This window comes from Lemur catta, chromosome 16, assembly GCF_020740605.2.
Source record: "Lemur catta isolate mLemCat1 chromosome 16, mLemCat1.pri, whole genome shotgun sequence".
Classification (NCBI taxonomy): domain Eukaryota; kingdom Metazoa; phylum Chordata; class Mammalia; order Primates; family Lemuridae; genus Lemur; species Lemur catta.
In genome coordinates, this window is record NC_059143.1 from 43,445,303 (window position 1) to 43,469,198 (window position 23,896).

A 23,896-nucleotide genomic window follows, 5' to 3' on the forward strand; every position below is an offset into this window, starting at 1 on the left:
GGGAGCATCTCTCGGCCGAGAGGGGAGTCAGTGTCAAGGGAGGGGCGATTTGGGAACAGAAGGGCATCGCTCCTCAGGACCTGTGTGTACCACCAGGCTCCAGGTGGGTCCCTGCAGCCACAGGAAAGCTGGGGTTGGAGTGGGCAAAGGCACGTGCTCTCAGAGGCTCAGGCAGGAGAAGACCTCCAGTGACCTTGTGACTGCGGCCCCAGACATCAGTCTGGGCACCGCTTTAAGTTCCCTCAAGTCTCTCCACAAACTTCTGGAGGGGCTTAGGAGTCAGGGTGGGACAATGAAAAGTACCCAAAACCGGGGTCAGGCCCACCTCCCAGTTGTGGGACCTGAGGCAAGTTAATCAGCTACATCCAGTTTTGTCTCCTTAGATGAAAGATGCGGGAAATGATCACTAACACTGTGGTTGTGCAAACGCACCCAGCAGTATAGGCAGCACTGAAGAGGCCCTTGAGTGGCAGCCATAATAGTTATTATTACTGACGCTATATTCATTTAAATATTTATTTGGCTGCTACAAAGTTGAATAACATTGACTTAAGACTGATGTTTATTTCTCTCGCTTGGTACCATGCGCGTAGACAGCACGGGGCTGACATGATGGACGGCTGCTTCTTGCTGTCCCATTTTCAACCCGTGCCTCTACTTTCGCTCCTGCACCACATCCATGTTTCAGACAGCGGGAAAGGGAAGAATGTAGTGTACGATTTTTTAAGAGGGCAAGACCCAGAAGTATTATGATTATAGTATTATAACTTAGGGGTTTTTTTAACCCACAACTAAAGAAATAAACACTTTCACGTAAGAATGATTTGAAAAAATATATACACATGGTAACTGATTCCTCTTCAAAGAGGGAGAAGCAGTGAAGCAGGGTAGCTAATGTCAGAGGCAACATGGGGTTAGGACAAAAAGGATGATTCTAAGGGAAGGCGTGTGAGGCTGGGGAGGTTATCAGCTTCCTTCATGATTGGGACCTGTCTCACAGTCATGCACGCATGCGCCCAGCAACAGGGTGGCTTGTATCTTCCACAACTCCAACTGGGCAACCACCTCCCTAGGAACACTTTTGCAGAGTAGACCTCTCTCTCTTCCTGAGCAAGTGATTTCTACCAAGCACTTCACCACCCCCACAATCTTCCTAAATAATTTTCAATCCTATCACTCCATTGCACAAGGTATTTTAGAAACTCAAAGGCTAAACCCAAAGACATTCAAAATTATACGACAACGTGGCCCCAAGCAGAGCTCTGTAGAAGGCAGTTGAATACACTTTAAAGATTATATTTGGGGAGATTCATTTAAATATCACTGAGTTTGGGAGAAGCCGGCAGTAGCTGCTGACAGCTCCTGAAGGCTAGGAAAGCTGTTAGTCGGGGATGCTCTTCAAGAGGGAAGTGATAGAACGTAAGTTTCAGGAAGTGATAGAACATAGGCTTCATTAACAGTATTTCTCAAAGACCAGCAGCTGCAGGAAGAACAGAGCCGAGTAGGAGGAGATAAGGCAGGGAGGGTGGTCGCCATGAACAACTGTGTTAAGTGATGGATGAGGTGAGACCAGCCTGAACATGAGCAGTGACAGGGAGAGGAAAGTGCACGTTCAAAGGCTATTATTATGTGTTGGATTAGATAAAGGAAAGGATGGTGGGCAGGTAAGAAAGGAACCAGTATTCCCTCCAAGAGAGCAGGTTTAATGAGCTAGGAGAATGCTGGCCTTATTAGCAAGAATGAGAAGGTTGGCAGGGTGCTAGTTTGGAGATAAAATGTAACAAATTCTGCAAGGACAAAACTTGTATGACGTTCAAAAGGACAGAAGAAAGTAGCAAGGACTTTAGCCATGGATGTGGAGACTGTCTTTATTGACACAGAATTCTAAGTGGACTAATGTAGGTACAATCAGACGGGAACTTAGAGCCAAGGGCTCTAAACTATTATGCACAGATATTTTTAAAGAGGAATAAAAGATGCAATAAAAAATGTGGTTAGAGTGGCTGCTTGGGAAAATCAGAGTAGCCCCGTGAGACTGCAAGAGAAAAAAAAAGATGTCACATGAAAGTTTATGGTCCACGGGGTGGTGTTCAGAGACCAACAGAGCAGACAACAGTGGAAGCCTGTATCCAATAAGCCGCCGACAGTCCTCCCATTCCTGTGCATAGGCTGCGCCCTCCCACATCTGGACTGGACCGGTCACTTGCTGTGATCAATAGTATGCAATGCGAGTAGCCTATGCTAGTTCCAGTCTTTAGTATTTACGCCTTAAGAGCTTCTACCTCCGACTGCTTCCTTCTCTGCATTTGGAACTGTACCACCATGAAAGGAAGCCCAGCCTAGACTACTGAATGATGAGGGACCAGGTGGAGAGGGGTGAGTTGGAGGGGAACTGAGGCTCTTCACCTGGCAGCCACAACCAAGGCCTCAGACATATGAATGAGGCCACCATAGCTCTGCTAGCGCCAGCTGACCCACCCCAGCCAACACCACGTGGAACAGAGCCACACCATCCCCACTGAGCCCCACCCACACTGCAAACCCACAGAATTGTGAGCAGGAGAGTTGTCACTAAGCGTTAGGGTGGTTTGTTACACTACAAGAGATGACTGATAGAATAAAACCATATTGAAAATGACTAAGGAATGAGTAAAGAATGAACTGTCAAGTTGGAAACATGGCTGCATTACTTGTTATGCTATGTGACTTTGAGCAAGTTGCTTCATAAATCTAGGCCTCAACTCTCTCTGTAAAAAGGGGATTAAAAATCATTTGTTGAGATGGTCGGGAAGGTTAAAGAAAATAATATACATTGTTTAACACAGTGCTCAGAACATACTACTTACAGTTATTTAAAACAAGGTCAGTAAGAATATGTGAGTACAACCAAAATTAACATAAGTTATTAAGTGCTTATTTGGCATTGTCCAAAAAAAGTTTAACGAGCACAATCTCTTCTGCTTTTATACAGTATCTGCACTTCTAAGAAATCTTGTGTAATCACCAACTATTATAAAAATAATTGCTCTCATAGGGAAAAGGGGTTTAGAGTCTATAAAGTTTCAGATTTACAATAGAAATTTTCTGCAAGAATTTAATAAATAGCTTTTAGCTGTAAGACCTAAACAATCCCTGGGCAAATCCAGCATTTTAATCATATCCAGGTTTTGCTCAAAAGGCATTTCTTCTGCCTCCACCAAGACTATCATTTGCACTTTCCTGTACACATTCTTATCTTTATCACCCAGGGTTTTCATAAAGCACAAAATGGAAATAGGATAGTTAACAGAACACTCAAAGTTTAAATAACGTGTAGCTTGGATAAGAATGTTCAAAGAACCCAAAGCCAATCAGTTAGCTGCCCAAATAAAGTGTCACCAGCAACTTTTGTTGCTATGAGCGGTTCTAATGTCCCCGTGATAGAAGCTTCATTGCCATCAGTGAGCTGTGATGCAAACAGTGCTCTCCAATCTGCATCATATTCAATTTGTGGCACAAAAGCTGATTCTGCAGGAGGAATTTCTGTGTTGTGTCCCAACCATGGTGTGAAGTAAGTTCTGTGAGTCCTGCGTATTTTCTATAATGATTGATGTGGTCAACGACTGGTTGCACTTTGGGGAAAATCAAGCAACAACAACTAAAAGCTATAGCAACTTACTTCCCACCCCACAACTACTGAACTATCCTGAAGGACATGAAGGTTTCTGCTTCTCTGAGCAGGTTGACTCTAAGTGGACAGCTCCCATAATAAGACTTTTCCACAAAACTAACGAAAAAACTTCCATCTCTTAACTCCATTCTCTTGAGAATCACCAGTGATTGAACATACAAGCATCACTGAGTTAAAGGAAAGCCTCACAACATTCAGGAGACAAGAAAATCATGTATTAAAGTGCAGAGAAAGTTGGTCCATCCAGAGTTAAGAAAGTTATCAAATATGAAACTAAGGAAGGTTCGGGCATTCTCAAAATCCTGTCTGGGAGTCTGACACCTTTTATACTGGAAGACAGATGCTGCTAGAGGAAGTATACACCAGATTCAGCATTGAGACAGAAGGAATTAACAGTAAAGTCTGGAAAGAAAGCAGCAGGATCTCCAAGATGTTCTACAGAAGCAAATAAAGGTAAACAATGCAATCTTAAAAGTTAGCAGTATTTGCTTAGGACAAACAGAGGAAGCTACAAATAAGGTTTAAAGCTTTAAAAAAAAAAAAAAGGCAAGAAGTGCACCCTCCCTGTCCCCAGCCATGTAGGTAATCTCTTATAGCAGGCAGCGGTGTAAACAGCAACTATCCTACTATCATACAGCACAGATAGCCTGGATGCCCCATAAATCAGCCTGAACCAAACTGTACTTGGCAGGACAGCAGCAGTCCATACTTGAAGATTATAAATTTCACAATTCCTGTGAAATTTGCCATATCTATTATAGGGATGATCTTCATCACAATATATTAAAATATTTATTTATTTATTTATTTATTTATTTTTACAGTGACCCTCGGATGAAGTTTATCTTTGGTCGTACTATAAAGACCACTTGTAGTTCTCCTGGGAACTGTTCTGTCTTTACCATACGGACTCATGTAACTGATCTTTTCTCACTGGCTGCTAGAAGAGTTCAGAGCCAAATGGCCCACACACAGCAAGTCTACGGCTCTTTACTGCACACAGTCGTAGCCTCCATCCTGGCTCTGTTTCTTAAGTTTCCTGTCTTGGTTATCTTTCTCCCCCCTCTTTTAATTTATACTCTCTTCTTATGTTGTATGTATTATAAACTGCCTTACATATGGAATAAATCCAACTGTAAATTTAAATCTACAAATAATAAACATGGCTCCGTTTCAGAGGACAACCTTACCACACAGTAACCACACATAGTCATTCTCTCAACAAATGTGTACTCTGCACAATCAGGCACTGTGCTAGGCACAGGAGATACAAAAATGAGACAGACATGGCCACTGCCCCGACATTTAGTCAGGAAAAGACATGTAAAATAAGTTACAAATTATTTATAGTACTATAATGAATTAAAACTAAAAGCTAAAGTGGAGAACGGATAGAGGAACATACTAGTGGCAGGGAGTTTGAGGAGGAGACATTGTCATTAAATTCTGAAAAAATAGGAACTGGGATTAGGATTTTTTTTTTTTTTAAGTGGGGAAAGACCTTTTATCCAGGAACAATGGATAACAGCTTGGATAAATGACAGGGAAGAGCCTGTTATTCAAAGAAATGAAAAGATTGAGCTAAACTGAGGCAGGACAGTACAGGACAAGTGACAGGCAGGGGCCACACCACTGAGGTCTTGCAGGCCAGGGTAAGGAGTATGGGTTTTGTTTCCAAGGCAATGAGAAGCCACTGAAGGATTTTAAGCCTGGGTCACACATACTGTTTCAAGGTTCAAGATCTCCCTTTCTGCTACATGGGAACAGACTGCAAGACAGGAAAAAGACAAGTTGCAATATTCCAGGCCAAAGAGGATGGCAGCTTGAACCAGAACAGTGCAGGGGAGGAGAAAGCCCCAGACTGGATACATCTGATAAGATATAAGATGCAGGGGTGTGTGAAATGGAATGTTCTAAACCTGCTTCTGGATTGATGGGGATGGGGGTGGAAGAAGGAGAAATCACCATCCCTATTTGGACCTGTCACCTTCAGAATGCCTCGAAGACATCCAAGGAAAGATCAAGTAGACAACTGAATACGTGAGTTGCTGAAGCTCAGGACACACAGCTTCTGAAATCCTTTCTCAGGAAAGCACTAGTCTGTACACTCCATCAAAAGTCTATGCACCCCACCAAAATAAAGGAATAAATCAGGAAAGGGGAAAACTGTGGGATCCAGGAAACGCAGATTCCAACACCAGGGAGAAACAGACTCGTGAGGATATTCAGGAGGCTGAGACAGGAGGATCACTTCAGCCTGGTTCAAGGCCAGCCTGGGCAACATAATAACACCTTGTCTTACAAATAAAAGAAAAAAAAAAAAAGATTCCCCAGGATGACAGTGAAGGGAGATCCCAAGGCCACAGCTGGATTAGCAAGAAACCAACCAGATCAGTGCAGGGCTCAAGGCTCTGGACAGAATTTAGGCAGCTAAAATGACAGAACACCTAGTGAGTTTGACTATACTAAGAGGAACTTTATACCAGGAAGGGTGAATTGGGGGTTGGTTCGTGATTAGGTGTGTACGATAAAGCAGGAAAAAATTAAATTCTTAACTACAGGAAAGGTAAGATACAGTAGAAGAAGGGAAAAGCAGTCATAGTGTACAGCAGGGCTTAGATTCAGTAGCATTGCCACAGTCATAACATCGACACTGAGAACTGATCTGTCCCCAGTTGTAACAGCTACACAGGGGCCGTGCAAAGACGGGAAGTGAGCATGTGTACAGTGGTTGATGACAGCTGAATTCTCTCCAGTAGAAGGAAGTCAGAAGACTCAAACTGAAGTTTGAAGTAATACAAGTTTCTTAGAGCTATGGAGGTAAAAATCTAAAGAATAAGCTAAAAAGTTAGCAAGTGGTTGCTGTGGTGAGGATAGGATGGGCTGGGGATGTTGAGAGTACAGTATCTCACCAGCTGCGGAGTTATTTAATTCTAACCTCTAATTTAAATACTTAAAACTAAGCGAAATAGCCCCGACTTAAGCATTATAAAAAGCTATCCATGTAACACTTATACCCCTGTAATAATTTTTTAAAATACCAAAGCGTAAGACATCAAAAATACAGAGTAAATCATTTACTTGACTCTAAATATTATAAAATGTTGAAAAATACAAGAATAGATGATGACATCAGAATATTAAAAATAGAGACTATGGAGACCTTTCGCTTCAGAATATTTAAGCTACTTTTTGTTTATATTAAAGAAGATAAACGCACTGAGTGAATTGAATGAATCCAATTTTGCAACAAAAAGTGAAAATAAAAGCCTGTTTATTTGGATTTAAAAGGGCTACAAGAATAAAAGTAAAATATAAATACAAATACGGATATAAAAAATAAACGTTAGCTTCCCTTTGTAAGCTACATGTTTATCTGATAAGAACACACCTCCTCCACCCTATGGCATTATCTTTGGGGTCAAACATATAGAATTGCCTTGGAGGTGAAATAATCTTATATTTAAGTACTTTTGAAACCAAAGCAACTAACTACCCTCATACAGAAATCTGCTCTACCACTAAGTGCTACAGTGTAACATTCCAAGGAATAGTTCAGTATTTCTATTCTAGAAACTTGCTCAGAATTAAGCATACTTGTTAAAATGTTTTAAAAATTCGCTCATTGGGGATAGAAATACCATTAATCTATTACTTTTTTTTCAGAAAGTCTTGCTCTGTCACCCCAGGTAGAGTGCAGTGGCATCATGATAGCTCACTGCAACCTCAAACTCCTGAACTCAAGCGATCCTCCTGCCTCAGCCTCCCAAGTAGCTGGGACCACAGGTGCCTGCCACCATGCCCAGCTAATTTTTCTTTTTTTTCTTTTTTTTTTTTAGTAGAGATGGGATCTTGCTTTTGCTCAGGCTATTCATCTATTACTTAAGAAAAATAGCTCCACAAAACAAACCATTTCATCTGGGAGAAAAAATGTTTAAAAATAGTTTATATCAGGTTGCTGTGTGTGTGATAATGACAATTTAGTTAACATATAAAAATCATATTTTTTAGAGATGAATACTGAAATACGTAGTGGTAAAATGACATGTCTGGGATTTGCTTTGCTATAGAATACTTCAGAGCAAAGAAGAAAAGGGGCAGAGAAAGCACACGTAGCAAAATCTTGGTGATGAGAATGTGAAAATTCATTACATTCCTCTCCTTGCTTTGGCATATTTGAAATTTTCCTAATTAAAATCAACATTCCAAAAGAAAGTCTAGTCAGCTTTTTTTTTGCCCCCGAAATGTGTTTGTTTTTTTGTTGTTTTTTTGTTGTTGTTTTTTTTACGATTATGATGCATGTAAAGAACAATGAAAAAGCAAAAGCTGCAGTGGAGACTCACTGTTGTCTATCAGATTACAGCCCCAGCCTCCTCAACATTCCTTCTGAAGGAGCGCAGGTTGAAGTGGAGATAAGGCAGGCTAACTTGGCAAGGAAGAGAAAGGTAGAAAGAATCAAGCCTCAAAGTAATGAGCAGCCTGTTGATTTAATGAGCAGAACCCAACGGGGAGGACACCTTTCTGTTCAACAGACTACCCAAACATGGAAAAGGATGTTAAGAAAAAAGAAAACCTGGTCATCATCTGTGTTATTCAAGAGAAGCCTCACCCTTTTATGTAGGTAATTTGGCTGAAAAAGCAAGCAAGCTGTGTGGCTTTTAGACACAGCTAAATTATGCAGCTAACTGTCTCATTTTACCATCTCGCTGGGCATCTCTAAACAGAGCCAAATATGGAACCAGAACAGCAAAATGGTAACAGCAGCGGCTGCAACAGGCAAATCTGCACATGAAGTTTTTACAAGGGCCCTTGGAGACTGCTGAACAGAATTGCTTTGGTCCATAAAATAAATAGATTCGAAAGTAGATAACACATGTTGAAGTGTAAGTTTGTAATAAAAACTTTAGCAAACATAAGAGGCACGTTAAGCCCAGTACATCAGGATAAGACGTGAAAGCAGCTTTACAAGGAAGCTCGTCTGATGTCACCTTTTCTTCCCACTTTATTAGCATGAGTCTCCCGATGGAGATTTGATTTCTCCTTTTCAGGCAGGGAAAGGTCGCCACGGGACTATAGCTCTTCACTAACTGAGGAAAGCGATACTCCACCCCTCCATTCTGCTATCCGGGGGTGCAGGACGTCTTGAGAGAAAGCAGAAGAGAAGCCAGCCGGTGGTGAGACAGGAGCCCTTAACACTTCCCAGAGTGAGGTGACAGGCCCCTGTGCCCACTCGCCACGTGCATGCGGCAAAGAGACATGCCTGCTTTAAAGCAGATACCTGGCAAGTAAAGAGACTTTTTTTCCCCTTTTCTCCAAGTAAACAATTGGAGTAAGAAACTATCAAAGGCAGCTCGCGACGGCAGTCTGTTTTTAAGGCTTATTAGAGTACCCCAGGGTCTCCACGGTATTCCCCAGTCAAGATGTTCACCCTTCTGTCAAGCAAATCCCCTGGGCTGTAAACTAAGCCTGCTTCCGTTTGCTCTGCTCTTTGTGAAGCAGGGAGTGATCACAGCCAGACTGTCAGACCTCCGAGGACCTTGATCAAAGCCCCGTCCTCCCCCCACTGAGGTTCAGAGGGAGCCAGAGGCTTCTGGGGGCCCCAGCAGTGAAGGTAGCAAGAGGGTGGTACATTCAAAGGACATGCCTCACAAGTTCCAGACCAGTATGCTATGTCTGGTTAGACTGGATCGTCATCATCTGATTCATTTTGGTAAAACTTGATATACTTGAAATTATTAATAGCATCTTAGGTATAAAACCTGAATGTACCAAAACAGAGGGCCCCCTTAGCATCTGCTAATTTCCTTAAGGAGCTCTCAAATGAGCAATGAATTACGATACATCCATTCAATGAAATACCACGCTGTAAGAGAAATATCATGCTGTAAAAATGGATTAGCACCCTATGGAGCGATGAGTGTTCCTTAAGTGAAAAAAAAGCAATTGCAGAATGAAGCAATTTCTATAAGTGATAACTCTAAGTATGCCCTTATATATGCACAGAAAATGTCAGGGAATATACTCCAACCCCTCAGATAGCTGTTACATGGAAGGGCTGAGACTAGGAAAGACCCTTAGCTCCAAGTCATTAATTGCTGTGAGGTACAACATGCAAGGAGCAAATATTGCCGTCATCACAAAAAGGGTAAATAAAGTCTCCAAAAAAAAAAAAAAAAGGAAGTTTCCATTACAGAGTTCCTCTTTGTGCCCCCTTGCCTGTATGAACTACAAAGTAGAGACTTGAGCTTTATTTTGATTAGATAAGCCCTTAAATCTTCCTTTTTCCAAACCTGAGACTCTCCATCCTCATAGCTGGGAAGGTCATCTGGGATGGTAGAAAGAGTGATGATCCCCTTTCTGTACTTTGCTAGGAGAATAAAGGTGCCTTCCCCTCGTCATTTTCTTTTGCGATCCCAGCCCTTCAATTTTAAAGTCCTAAGAAGTGTGAATGAAACCCTCATCCGCTTGAGGCATAAGGAGTTAGATACGATCCTAATGCCCTGAGCTTCACAAAACGAAGGCAGACATCACCACAAAGATACACGCAGGAGCACACACGTATCAGATGTACTAGCAAATTCAATAGTGATCGAGCTGTAAGGGGCAGACACATGTCACATCCTAAGATCATGCAAGTCATGTTTTAAAAGGTTCAACGGTGGGAAACTTTCCTTTATTTAAAAAGGAAATTCAGCCAGGCAAGGGTGGCTCATGCCTGTAATCCTAGCACTTGGGGAAGCTGAGGCAGGAGGATTGCTTGAAGTCAGGAGTTCTAGGCCAGCCTGAGCAAGAGTGAGACCCCATCCCTACAAAAAAAAATCAGCCAGGCATCATGGCACGGGCCTGTAGTCCTAGCAACTCAGGAAGCTGAGGCAGGAGGGTCACTTGAGCCCAGGAGCGTGAAGTTGCAGTAAGCTACGGAGCTACGGTGACACCACTGCTCTTCTAGACCAGGCAACAGAGCAAGACCCTAAGGAAGCGGGGAGGGGGGAAAGGAAAAGGAAGAGATGAGACTGGACCAAACCAGATTGGACCAGACAAGAAAGAGAAGAGGAGACCAGAACAGACCAGATAAGATCAGATGAGGAAGAGGAAATGAGGGGAGACCGGATGAGGAAGAAGAGACCAGACCAGAGGAGAAAGAGAAAAGAGAGAAAGAAAGGGAAAAAGAGAGAGAGAAAGAAAGACATACATATTCACCCAACACATTTAAGGAAAGATTCACTGAAGAGGCAGGACTTGAAAGCAAAACTTGAATAACTTGAATAGTTGAGAGCTGCAAGGTAGGGTAGTCCATGCTGGAGTATCTTAGTGCACACAAACTCCCTTCTCACCCCACACAGCAGTGAAATGGCCCAGAAATAACCCCAAGTGTTCCAAGACCTCAAACTTCTCCTGCGCTAGGACCACCAGAGCGCCCAGGGCCAGGCTTCTCCAAGCTTGGGCACCCTTTTTCATTGCCCTTAATGTGGTCTCCACCAATTATAGTTCATATGTGTTCCATGACCAGAACACACGCTTCCCAAACACTGGGGGTCTCTGGGAAATTACAGAATGTAACGGGGACAGCAGAGACACCAAGTAGGTCATCAGGAGCCCACCTGGATTCTCTGATGCCTTCAATTTAAATACTCATTCCTATGAGATTCTCTGTCCTAGGGTGTCATGCTCACCAGGACTGTCAAACTCTGAGGTTGTATTAACTCAGGTCACTTATGAACCACTTCATACCTTACCAGCCTCAAATTCAAAGAAATCCCTCATTAAAGAACCTCAGGGGCATCTCTATACACAAAATGCAATTGCATTTATTTCTTGATTTATAATCATTTTCCATTTCTGTGGTTTAATAAGCATAACTGCTGTTCTAGTACTCAAGATAAATTATATGTACAGAACTATGCATTATATATAGACATTTGGGGACTGCCTGGTTTAAGGCCATATGGTAAATACAGGGCTTGAGTTATAACTATCCAAACCACAGAAAGCATTATTTTGTGTTACATAAAGTTAACTCAAGCCCATAAAAAGCCTTGTGTTTGCTGGGGTGGGGGTGGTTTGAGAAGTTCTTTCAGTTATCAGAAGGAAAGACTGGAGAGTAAAGAGGCATACAGACGGGTGGGAGGAGAATCCCGGCCAGCATGTAGATTTCCTACCATACTATGTGAAAAAGCAGTGTGTTTGTGTTTGATGCTCACAAGGAAAGAAAAACACAGCTTGACACTGAAAAGCTTTCATTTATAATATGCTGAGCCATGTTTATGCCTTGGGAGAAGGTTCATGCAGTGCAGCAACAAAGCAGAACATTGAAAAAAGAATGCAAAGGTTGCTCAGTAGCTCCAGACACCAAGCTGAGAGCCTGCAACATAAAATGAAAAGTGATGGAATTTGCACCGTGGGATTTGGAACTGATCAGCTTAAGAAACTCCTGAACTCATGAGGAATGTCCTATCCTTCTTAATCCACCTTGGTCTACACTGCATTGCTCCCCAGCTACCCTCAAACCAACCCACATGGAGCAGAAAGGAGCTGCTAGGAGAAAGCAGGATCTAACAGATGAGGGATGGGAGACAGCAGACGTGTTGACGGTTCACCAGCACTGGCTTTAGCCATGAAGTCCCACTGAGGGATCTGGACCTGCAGCAATCGCCAAAGACATATTTAGTGGCCGTGGAAGTAAGAAACAGAGGCCATTTACCCAGCTTCTGACAAAGGACTAGGCTGCTTTCTCTTCAAGTCTCAGGCAGTGGTTTTCAACCTTCGCCACATACTGGAATCAAGTGAGCAGCTTTACAAATTCCTGGTGCTTGGCACCCACCTCGGGAGTTTCTGATGTGACTGGTCTGTGGGGCAGTCTGAACGCTGGGATTTTTTTAAAAAGTTCCTCCAATGATTCTCATGTGCAGTCAAGGCTGAGAATCATGACCCACTGCCTTGCAAGGAGGAAATACGTAATCAAGCGAGCGCGTGCTCTGCAACGAGGAACTGATGATTAGCACAGTACTTCTCAAAATTTAATGTGCAGAGGAAATACCTAGGGACCTTGTCAAAATGCAGATTCTGATTCAGCAGGTCTGGGATGAAGCCCAAGCATCTGCTTTGTAACAGCGACGTGTTGCTGGAAGTTGTTAGAATCGTCTCCAACATCTGGCACCATCCTGGAGAGAGGTTCCCACAGAAGCGAAACTTACAAGTTAACATTATGGTTTATGCTGTTTTAGATAAAATTTAATCCTTTTTCTTCAGTGATATTGCTGAAGCTAATTTAATTACATAGGATAACTCAGGGTAACCATGTTGGACAGTGGAACGTGCACGATAACGCATCTTTCACTGAATAGTGCCAGTGAGGGCTGGTTCTTTTGCGGGGGAATGGGCGGTTCCCAGGATTGCTTTCGATGACTTGTCCAACTTTTGTTTTTACCAGTAGAATCGATGCCCTTGTTTCCAGCAGGCCTCCTTTCTTCTTCTAAATGCCTCTTTAATTTGCAGTTGGCAAGAAAGCAAAGAAACCACAATCGTCAGGCCTTCAAGAGCCCAGTGATTAGGAACAACACAGGCTCCGGAGTCAGGCTGCCTGGCTTAGAATCCCAGCCCAGCCACGTACCTGCACGTGGCCGTGACGTGTACCTGGCCACTCTACATGAGAGCTCGTATAAGGTAAAGGCAAGCTAGGATGGCTTCGGGCAGCACGAGTCCTCATACAGGGCAATCTGAGGTACTCAAAGAAAGCACATGATGTTTTCGATATCCATTTTTGGTTACTCAAAGCCTTTTGTGATATCACCAAAAATAAATATCTGTTTTGGTATTCAATGTTCCTCTTCCTCCTCATCCCTCTCCTCCTCCTCCTTTATTTCATCCTTGTTTCAGATAGAAATTGTTGCCAGACATAAGCATGGGGTTACTTACTGCACATAGTTCTCTCACTATGTCCACCCAACTAGGCTAGAACATGCAAGGGTGATCTGCAGAAACTGACATATGCAAGTTATTACCGCCCCCCCAAAAAAATCAAATTCTCAGAATTTTTAAAAATCCTTCAAACTTCCTTGGATAAAAGCCCATTCATATAACATTATAAGTTCTAATCATTCAGATTCTGCCAGGACTCAACTTTGTGCATTTTTGTTTTAAGACGACCTGGCCTCCCAAGGGCGCTGCGGTCTAGCTCTCTCACAACCTGCACTTGGCTTAACGATCTCTGTGGTCTTGGTGGGTTCCTAGGAAGCCAGCGTCTGCTCTGCTATGCAATTTCTCACCACAAAAATGGTGAACCACTTCTCTGTAGGAAAATTCCAAAAGGAAGCACGGACATGTTACCTAGAGCAATCCTAAACAAAAGCAAAGGGAGGTAACAATTGGAGAAAAAGCCACAGCGTGATCTCTGTGCTTTTAGATGGCCTCCGACCTCTGAAAAAAATAGAGCAAGAAACGTGTGGGTTACAAAACTTATATTTGTAAAATCTATGAACCTTTCTTAGTCTGCCTTTATCTTAACCTCTATTAAGGAAAAATAAGTTAAAATATGTTACCAAGGTCAGAAGCTGCCACATGACGTGACTATGAACATCTCTTCCCCCAACACACAGCTTCATCTCCATAGGATCCGTTCTATTCCTGAGCACGCTCTGTGTCCGTATTTCTCCTCCAGTTCACAGCATTCCCTCACCTTGCCGTTACAGCAAGTGATGAATTCCAACCATTTCCTACTTTTCCCTTCTTTGCCAAAATACCACCATCAGACTTTGCTTCTCCCCTCAGAATATCTTTTGAAGAATTCTTTAGTCTCTGCTACTCTCTCCTCCACACTCACTGTTCCAAGTTAATATTTAGGGGTCTCCATGAGCTTTATGGAACAGTTGGCATTATTAAAAGTTCAAAAGTTTAGTGACCATTATTTTGCATAGTGTAACTATACAGTGGTATATTACTTTTTTTAGCTATAGGGCAAAAATATACAAGTTAAAAATCTGATTTGGAGCACTCTTCGTGGAAAGTGGCTGTTTTTCTACATGTGTATTCCTCTAGAAACACTATCATTTGACTTTTGAAAGTTTTCTACCACACAAATTCAAAACACGTCAAAGCGTACAGAGAGGTAGCTTTTAGTCAAAGCCTATGAAAATTAATACGTAAGTCAATAATGAAGGAAGCGGAAAGCCCGCCAAAGCAATTCGAGGATTACTGAACTGGCAGGGGAAGGCTTGTCTTGGAAACACGCACAAAGACAGAAGTTAGTGCTCAACTACTTGCAATTAAGTCAGCTTCTTAGACGCTGACAAGTTATACTCATTTAGATCATTTAGGGATAATGACTTGAAAGAAGTCCCTGCTCAACAAAAACTGATTCCTGGAGATCAGGAAACCAAGTCACAACTAAAGGTGCTTGGCCAAGAAATTCAAATAAAATAAATGAGGCAATACACAGGTAAATGACCCAAAGATGAAGCTGAGTAAATGACTGTGCCCAAAGTCACCTCCTTGAGGACTAAGACATGCGGATGAAGTGTGTATGTAGATGGAAAACCCCACTCCTGGTCTTTGTATTAACATGAATCTGTAGGAGTCAAGTTTTTTCTCCAAGGGGCCAGAGAGTACGTATCTGAGGCTTTGGGGGCCAAATAAGGACCCCATTGTATGGTTTTTCTCTTTCATACAACCTTTTAAAGATGTAAAAACCGTTCTTAGGCTACCAGTAGTTCCAAAACAAGCCACAGGCCCTAGTTTGCCCATCTCTGCTGTATGCCAGCCTCCCAGAGCCAGATCAGCCTGGCACGGGCCCTCGTGTATTCTGTAGGTTCTCTGCAGACACAGTCCCCATGGAGCAGCTGGCAGGGCTCACATCTGCCCCTGCCACTCCCAGAGGACTAAGGACAACAACCTTTACTCCAGATGAAGCACAGAATCTCCCACAGAGAGTAGTTAAGAGGAGAGGGCTGAAAACAGATGTGGTCCAAGTTTCTGAAATCACAAAGGATCTAGTGCATGTTCTACCACAATGAATAAGGCAGCAACGTATGTATTCACCCAAGCTCACACGTGCTCCTGACATGCAGGGATCAGACACCGATGCTGGAAAGAGGAAGCTACTCTTGGCTCAATGGGGATTAAATGTGTAGCCATAACCACTACCTCACCTTCTACAGGTGTTTCAGGATGGAAATAGAAATGGGCCAAAGAGGTTCAGATACATGCACGAACATATACAACAACAGATCTATAATGTGTCAAGAGGAGAGTCAAGGAATGTCAGAGGGGTGCACCTTCTTAAAACACTCTACTCAAAGTCACCGTCAGAAAACGTGAGGCTGGCCTAGGCTGAGGTGAACTGGGCTGGGGCCTTTGTCCCTACTGGGGCAATTCTGATGCTGCCATCCACCTCCCAGTCACACGGCAAGGGAACTTACCTCCTCTTTGCAATGCTTTCACATTCCAATACATCTCAGAAGAAACCTGTGTCAGGAGCTAAGTTCTCACTAGCGCCTCTGCAGAAAAAACTTCGGTATCACCATCCCTGTGTTTGTGTGTCCCTGTTTGGAGCTGTGGGGTTTCTTTTGCTGAAAGGATACAGCTGGGCTACAGGAAATTAAGATCGTAGCTCCCAAAGATGTGACATTAATCAGATTTACACCAAACATAACTATCTTAAAAATGTCCCAAAGGACATCCTTAGTTCAAAGTTTCTCCACTGAAAAACAAATTCAATTAAAATCCACAAATTCCATGAGGACAGAGGGGTTTTGGGGGGATGGGGGGAGGTTTGTCTGTTTTATTCGGATACATTTTTAGTGCCTAGAACTGCACTGGGCAGAGAAGCACTCCAGTATTTGACTGAACGGATGAATGAGAGTTGTTAGTAAGACTTTAAAGTTAGTAAACGGCTTCATGGAAAAAGGGCCTAGCTTGGCAGAAGCTGAACTGCAGATGTTATAGCTATTTACTTTTTCATCACCCAAATACAAGCAATAATCTAAAACAGAATGAGATCTTTGTTCTGCAGATACTCGGAATGCTCTGAATGCAAGCAGACCCCTAAACTCACAAAAGCAGCTCGGGTCCTGCTGAGCAGGAGGGTAGCAGGTTTTGAGAAGCTGAACAGCACTGACATGGAAACTGCTGATTAAAATGCCAACCTTCTCCTGAGAAGACAGAATACCTAGAATAAAGAAACAGAGCACTTGGTTTTTCCGGGTGCACCCACCACCCCAGCTTCACTTACAAAAGATGAAGTTAACCATAGGCAGTCAGGAAGCATCCACAACTGAGTAGCAAGTGGATCAGATCTCAAAGGACACAACAGTGAAAGTGCAGCCTTTTGTGGCTGGTGAGTTCAATTGTTAGTTGTTGCCAATAGCTCTGTATTGTTTCTCTGAGAGAGACTGAGAAGTGATACAGAACCTTGCCTTGGCCAACATTCTCCATCCTCCCTCCTTCCTCTAACACCTGTTCTTGTGGGAGGGAGGGGGAAACCCCTTTAAAACTGATCCTCCACTTCAAAGCCAGTGTCTTTGGCACAATTAACACATGGGCAGGAACCCACACGTCCTCTTCAGGTGTTATTTAAAAATGGCAAGTTCACAGAGTTAGCTATGGCTGCCGAGCACCTGTAACACATTAGCAATTAAAGTCAAGCAGGTCTAGCTGGGAACCAATGACAGTAACGGCAGCATCTGAGAGGTACAGTTAATCTCTGGTTTCTAAGAGTGCCTTTCCATCCCAGCTTTTAAAGGAAGCGCATTTGGATAGCAACAAAGTTCCAGAAGGCCTAAAAGATTTAGGTCAAATCTCATCATTATTTACTTTTAACATTAACATATTCACTTACTCAAACGTGTATGGAACCACCACTCTGTCCAGGCATAGAGCTGGCCTCAAAGGAGACAGTCATGAATGAGAGGACAGATGGTCCATGCCCTTAGTGCATCTGAAACCCATGTTAGAGATGGCCTCACATAGGGGAGAAGCCTGCCTGCCTTCGCAGCATGTGTGATTTAGGCAGTTCTGCAAAAAAAAAAAAAAAAAAACACCTCCACCCACCTCTGTTCTTTACAACTTTCGTATTCTTTCCTCCTTGGCGATGGGATATTTGGATGGTTGTTGCAAACAACACAACAGTGCTTTTTGAAAGGGGAACCACATGCCCTGAATGAGCCAACAATTATTCAGAGCTGCCCTTAGTGCCTGTCCTCAGTTATGCTGGCCCTGGGACAGGGAGGCAGCAGAGGAGAGAGAAACCAGAACCGAGCTGAGGATCCAGTCTTGTTTCTGCCAGTAAGATCCTTCATTCATGGCCCTGGGCAAGGAGCAAACCTCTCTGATCCTCCGTAAAATGAGATAACTTCATGTTCAAACAGGTTGCACCTTCCACCTGTTCATATGGTCATGAATAGTACACCTTGTGTAGTCAGGAAGCAGAGATATTCTGTAATTTTCCCAAAGAAAATTTCTAGTCTGCCCTACATTTGATACTATCCTGCTAGATTTCTGGGCTATCTTACATTTGGAAAAGCATCTAGGAACAAGTGACATATCTCGCTGTGGTCTGAATTCAAAATTTTAAAAATATTATAGAGGTCAATAAAACTCACAAAAGGCAAATATCCCTTAGGCACCTACTACATACATTCAACATGCCAGATTCGGCAGATGCAATGATGACAATGAGCACTTATCCAGCACCTTCTGTGTCTCAAGCTTTTCAAAGCACTTTACATACATCAGTTCACTTAATCCTCACAGCATCCCTGTAATTTCAACACTAATATTATGCTCATTTTGCAAAGGAGAAAACCGAAGCACAGAGATTAGGAAACTTTTCAAGGTCATAAAACTACTAAGCAGCAGAGCCGAGATTCAAACCAGAGCAAAGAGTTTTACTGTATGTGTTTTGACACCAGAGCCCTCTGCGGGAACTCAGCGATTTCCCAGAGCAGTGAGTGTATTCTACAGCCTTTCCTCACCGTATCCTTAGCTAGAGCTCAGTGTCATCAATCTTACCGTGCTGCTCCAATTAAGAGGACTTTGCTCTACAAACTTCAAGTAAACACACTTGCAGAAATCACATTAATTTCCACATTCTCGGAGGACTTGACAACACGGTTGCATTATCTTAAAGAAGAGTGAGAATTTTTATATCCCCCATGTCCCTGTCTCCCATGGGAACATAAGCCACCCTAAGCAAGAATATTGCCTACTGAGACACCACTGACTGGACGGATGTGGGAGCATGGGCAAGACTGAGGGTGCCTGGGGCCCCCATACCGCTCAGCCCCAACTTAGAGGCCCGTGAACCTCAAAGCCGAAAGTCACAGCCAGTGCAGTTTAGGAAAACACTTAACACGCTCTATGTTAAAGAGCCACCTTGAAGAACAAAGTCTTTTGCTCAAAAAGCCATTTCTACCTGTTTATCTCCTCCCTATCCCCAATAAACATATGAACTACATGACTTTGAACTCAATCATATACCATTGTGTACTGGTCACAGTTTCAAAGGTGTTGTCTAAGATCAAGTCTGTGAGACCCTTATCATTTTATACTTAAACATTTTCTAGAATTATTCTAAGCTCATAACAGATGTTCGATAAGTCCTAAGGAATCAAAAAGGTTAATTAGGATGTTTATTCAATAGCCTCAAACTAGATTTTATTGATGTTTCCTATATACAATTCATTTCTTATTTAATGAAAGCCTTTAACACGTCATTTTATTGATACAACTCAATAAAGGAAAGGTAAACACAAACCTTTTGTTGGAACTACATGTTTTGAGAAAGATAGGGAGGAAAAAAAAGTCAACTTGTGGGAAAAACTTCAATAGCCACAAAAGGGTAATGTCATAGTAACTTTATGCACTTGGTTTTATATGCTTAGTTTGGGTGTAATAAATTCATTTCAGACAAATCACACTCCAACTCTGATACCTTAACTACTAGTAAGAATATGCCCTATGTTGGATTATAATGCTAGGCAAATATGTACTCTTTAAACCTGTTAAGCTGTCCCTAGCATTCATTCAAAAAGTATTTATTCAACTTTGGGTACTTGGCACAATACACATTGGAGATAGAGAATCTATGAAGACATTGACTGATTAAGATAAAATCCTACAAGGAAGGAAAGCTTTACACATATGAACCAATTTTGTGTACATGTAAAGTCAATTCTCTAAGACCTTAAGGGCAATGGTCATTCAAAAAGACCACTATGGCAGTGGATGTTGGTGTTTCCATGAAAGCTTTTGAAATTTATAGCCATCTGGATTTATAGTCTTCTTCCTCACTTACATCCCAGGATCTGGAACATTCAGCCCCTTTTGAGGGCACCTGTGGAATAATGAAAGGCCCCAGGCTTTGAAGTCAGATAAACCTGAATTTGACTCTTGACTCTTTACACGTATTAGCTTTGTGATCTTAGGCATGTTATTTAATCCGTCTGAGCCTTGGTTCTTTCCTCTGTAAAGCTGAGATAACACAAATGCTACAGAGTCGATCGTGGATTAGAAATGATGTGTGTAAAGTATGTAGGACAGTGCTGAACACCAAGTCCTTGGCAAGACAGAATTGAGGTGAGGAGGCAGGTCTAAGACACGGGATATTCTGAATCCACCTTTTCTTCTCCAAATCACTTAGGTCTCCATATACCATTGAGTATAATGGCAGATCAGATTTATTATGTCTACCATGTTCATTTTTATATTAAACCTATCCTCCATATTAATGGCTTTTAAAAAAAATCACTTAAACACTTCAAGTTCAGAAATGGCTTCCAAAGTTCTTTCACTTGTGCTGAAAACCATTTGCCAAAAGACCCCTGGGTAAAGAGTGGGCATCTACTCAGAACATTCCCCAGCAGTAATGCTATATGACTTACCAACAGCTTAATTAAAAGTAACCCTTGAAGAATCTGGTTTCCTAGAAGACTGGTTCTTTGTCTCATTTTAGGTTAATGTGGTAGAAGAGCTAACTGCTCACCTGAGGATCTGTCTAAACCAGCTCACGTGTGTCCCTGGGGGTGAGGATGCTGGTTTCTACAGCAGTGCTTCAAGATTTAATGCACATCTCATTAAGATGCAGATTCTGATTCAGGAGGTCTGAGGAGAGGCCTGAGATTCCAACAAGTGCCCAGATGATGCTGTGGAGCAGCTTTCCAGACCACACCTGAAGCAGCTAGGGTCGACAAGGCGAGGACAGTCAACTCACAAACTAAGGAACACGTGGCATTCCTCCATTCACGGGGTTCAAAAGCAAAAGAGGGGCAGAAACTACCAACCGACTTTGTCTTTAAGAGATTAGTAAGTTACGGTAATAGGGTAACACCACTAGAGTGCACATAAAACTCTTGACTTTCATAAACAAAAAACTTTTCATATACACAGGAATCAACACCACTTTTGAGCTGAAGACATCTTGTCCCATTCCTTAAAACAAAGTTCTTTACTCTTTTCCTTAAAATTTCCTTTTTGCTAGATCTCACAGCTGTTTCTTTGGGTAGCTGTTAGCGAAAACAATGCCAACACACTGCTAGTGTCTCTTGTTCAGTGTAAAAGAAACACCACACTGCTTTAAAAAGTCTGAAAAAGATGATAGTAACAACCACAACAGAATAATCGGGCACTGATGGCTTCTGAAAATCTGACATGCATTGTTTAACTGTCACTGATTTATGTGAAGTCTGACCTTCAGGGACTGAACATATGAGCAAACCATCTCAGGGACACTTTCCATGTTAAATTAGAAGCTTTATACTGCAGTGATAGAAAAACAACGTGTGCTAAGAAATATTCTGTCATGTGGATGAAACACAGGCTGGAACCAGGCAGGCAGTCCTGCTGCCAACACCACCAAGTCATTTTACCAGCCAGGTGACCTTGCTTGCTCACCCAGTTAACCTCTTAAAATCTTTACCTGCCAATTGAACACACTCCTTTCTCCTCTGTCACATTTTGTTCAGTGTTCATCCCCCTAGAGAAAGCAGCCCTTCCCAAGCCCTTCCAACAGGAATGACTGTTGATTCACTTAAGTGATCGTTGTCATTCCATCGCCCATGACAGATTTAGAAGTATTTGAGTACACAACGTAACTGATGGTGCCTTTGACAGCCCTGGAACCACTTGTATCTGGATCTTTGTGTATGTGAAATAAAGTTTCTTGCAACATTATGACCAATTCACAGGTTACAACATTATGAAGAGTGAAACTGCCTTTTAAGTTCATTTCTGGGGATTGCTATGTTATCTCCTGGCACCCTGAACAGAGCGCATGAGCCTCAGAGACAGTCTGTTGTGGGCATGTGACCATAGTACCTTTAAAAAGCAAATATCCAATAAATGTTTGTGGGCGTGTGCCTCCTCCAACCAGTGAGAGCATGGGAACAGAAGCCAAGAATTCATAGTGAAAAAGCTAAATCACCCCTCACCTCCAAAAGGCTGCCAGCAGGGAAAGGTGGTTCTCTCCTGTTGAGGAGAAGAACCACCTGCTCTTATCTCCTGTTGGGGATAAGAACCACCTGGGGAGCATTTTTGTCACTACAGCTTCCCTAGCCCTGTCCACGCTTAGTTTTAACAAGCGCCCTGGTGACTGACACACACCCCAGGTGGATCTGTGGCCCACATTTTCAGAGACAGACTGTTCCTTTTCCTGTGTCCCAACAATCTTGATGTTTTCACTCAACACAACCACAACTACCCGCAATCTCCCCCCATTCCGTCCAGAGGCCATAAGACTCATCCATTCTGTCCCAACATAAGGTCAAAAAGACAGCCAAGTGCCAAGTATTTCCTTATTGTTGACTTTGTATTTTCAAAACAAAACGCAAATATAAAAGCAGCCTTCCGTCTTTTGCTATGCCCCGCTGTTTACACCCAAATTCCAATACACTCCTCCAAAAACTTGCAACCTCTTCCCTTCTAACTCCCACCACGCAAGTATCTCAGGGGGCGGCACAGTCTCAGGACCCGAGGCACACACTCCAGATGCAAACGCAGTCCCCGGTGTTGCTCTGGCCCATGACCAACCAGCACCAAGGTCGGCACCGAGGAGCGCACATCCAGCACGTCCCGGCTACCCGGGCTCCTGGGCACGGAACGCGACTCCACACCCCTCGTTGGCGGCGGCGCTTCCCCACGCAGCCGGGGCGCGCGGCGGCTGCCACTCCGCATTGTCCCCTAGGCTTACCTGTAGCACGTGGTGAGCTCGCCTGAAGCCTTCAGACACGGGTATTTAGTCGTCGCGATCTTGTTTTCTGAACAGATTTCTCTGCGAGAAAGTAGCAGAGGAAACGTGTGACTGTCAGCCGGCGAGCGGAGGGCGCGCGCGCTGGGGGACCTCTAGCGCGCCAGGAGCGCGGGGCAGGCGCTGGTCCCCGAGCGCGTCTGCGGAGCTGACTCCGGGAACAGGGACGCGCCAGGCGAGGGTCACAAGGGAGCGAGCCCAGTCCCAGGAGAAAGGAGAAGCTAAGGAAGCGGGGCTCGGGAGCCATGCCCGCCGGTGCGGCACGGGAGGGGGGCAGGAACGCGGGCCGGAGGGTATTCCAGAGCCCCGACCCACGGACGGCGGGAGCTCAGGCTGACGGCGCGGAAGCTGGTGCCCGGCTGCAGAGTGAAGTGTCGCCCAGGACAGCTGAGCACCCTGCCCGTGGCCGGAGGAGCTAGGCCGTGCGGATCGCTGCGGGAGTGGACGGTCAGGGGGGACCGCCCGCACCCCGCGAGCAGAGCGCGCACCAGGCAGGAGCTCGCCCTCCGCTGGGGCTGGCAGCGCTTACCTGTCGCCGTCCTCGGGCTCCTCTCGGTAGGTCCACGTGTGTCCCAGCGCCAGGAGCAGCAGCAGCGGACCCAGGCTCCTGCCCAGCTGCCCCCTGGCTGCTCCTCCCCGGCTCGGAGGAGGCGGCGGCACCATCAGGGAAGCTCCCGGCTCCTTCCCGGCGCCCGAGCTCTGTCCCGGCCCCGCGCGCTGCTTCTCCGCGGCCGCCGCCTTCCCTCTTCCCGGCAGGGGGCGCCGGAGAGCAGGGGCGTTTGCACCACCTGCACCAGGCGCAGGGGCCGGGGATGTCCTGGGGCTGGGGGTCAGGCCAGGAGCTGGGGTGCTGTATGCCAACTCAGCCAGGTAAACCTGGTGCTTGCGGTGTCGGGCCGGTCGTCTCGTCGGGACGTTCACGCCCAATTGACAGACTTGCTCGACTGGGCTTGGGCCTGTGCTCTCTCCTCTTCCCTCTTCCTCCTCTGGGA

At 44.0% G+C, this 23,896-nt stretch overlaps 1 protein-coding gene across 1 annotated transcript in view; it reads right to left on the reverse strand.

Annotated features, from left to right (window-relative positions):
- The window catches only part of CCBE1 (collagen and calcium binding EGF domains 1), a 181,873-nt gene extending 158,183 nt beyond the window's left edge, over positions 1–23,690 (reverse strand). The window contains exons 1-2 of the mRNA XM_045527465.1: positions 23,434–23,690; positions 22,848–22,928 (exon numbers count right to left, since the gene is read on the reverse strand). Coding sequence (XP_045383421.1) covers positions 22,848–22,928; positions 23,434–23,567 — 215 coding nt within the window. The 5' untranslated portion in view covers positions 23,568–23,690. The remainder of the gene's footprint in view (positions 1–22,847; positions 22,929–23,433) is intronic.
- Between the last annotated feature and the right edge of the window lie 206 nt (positions 23,691–23,896).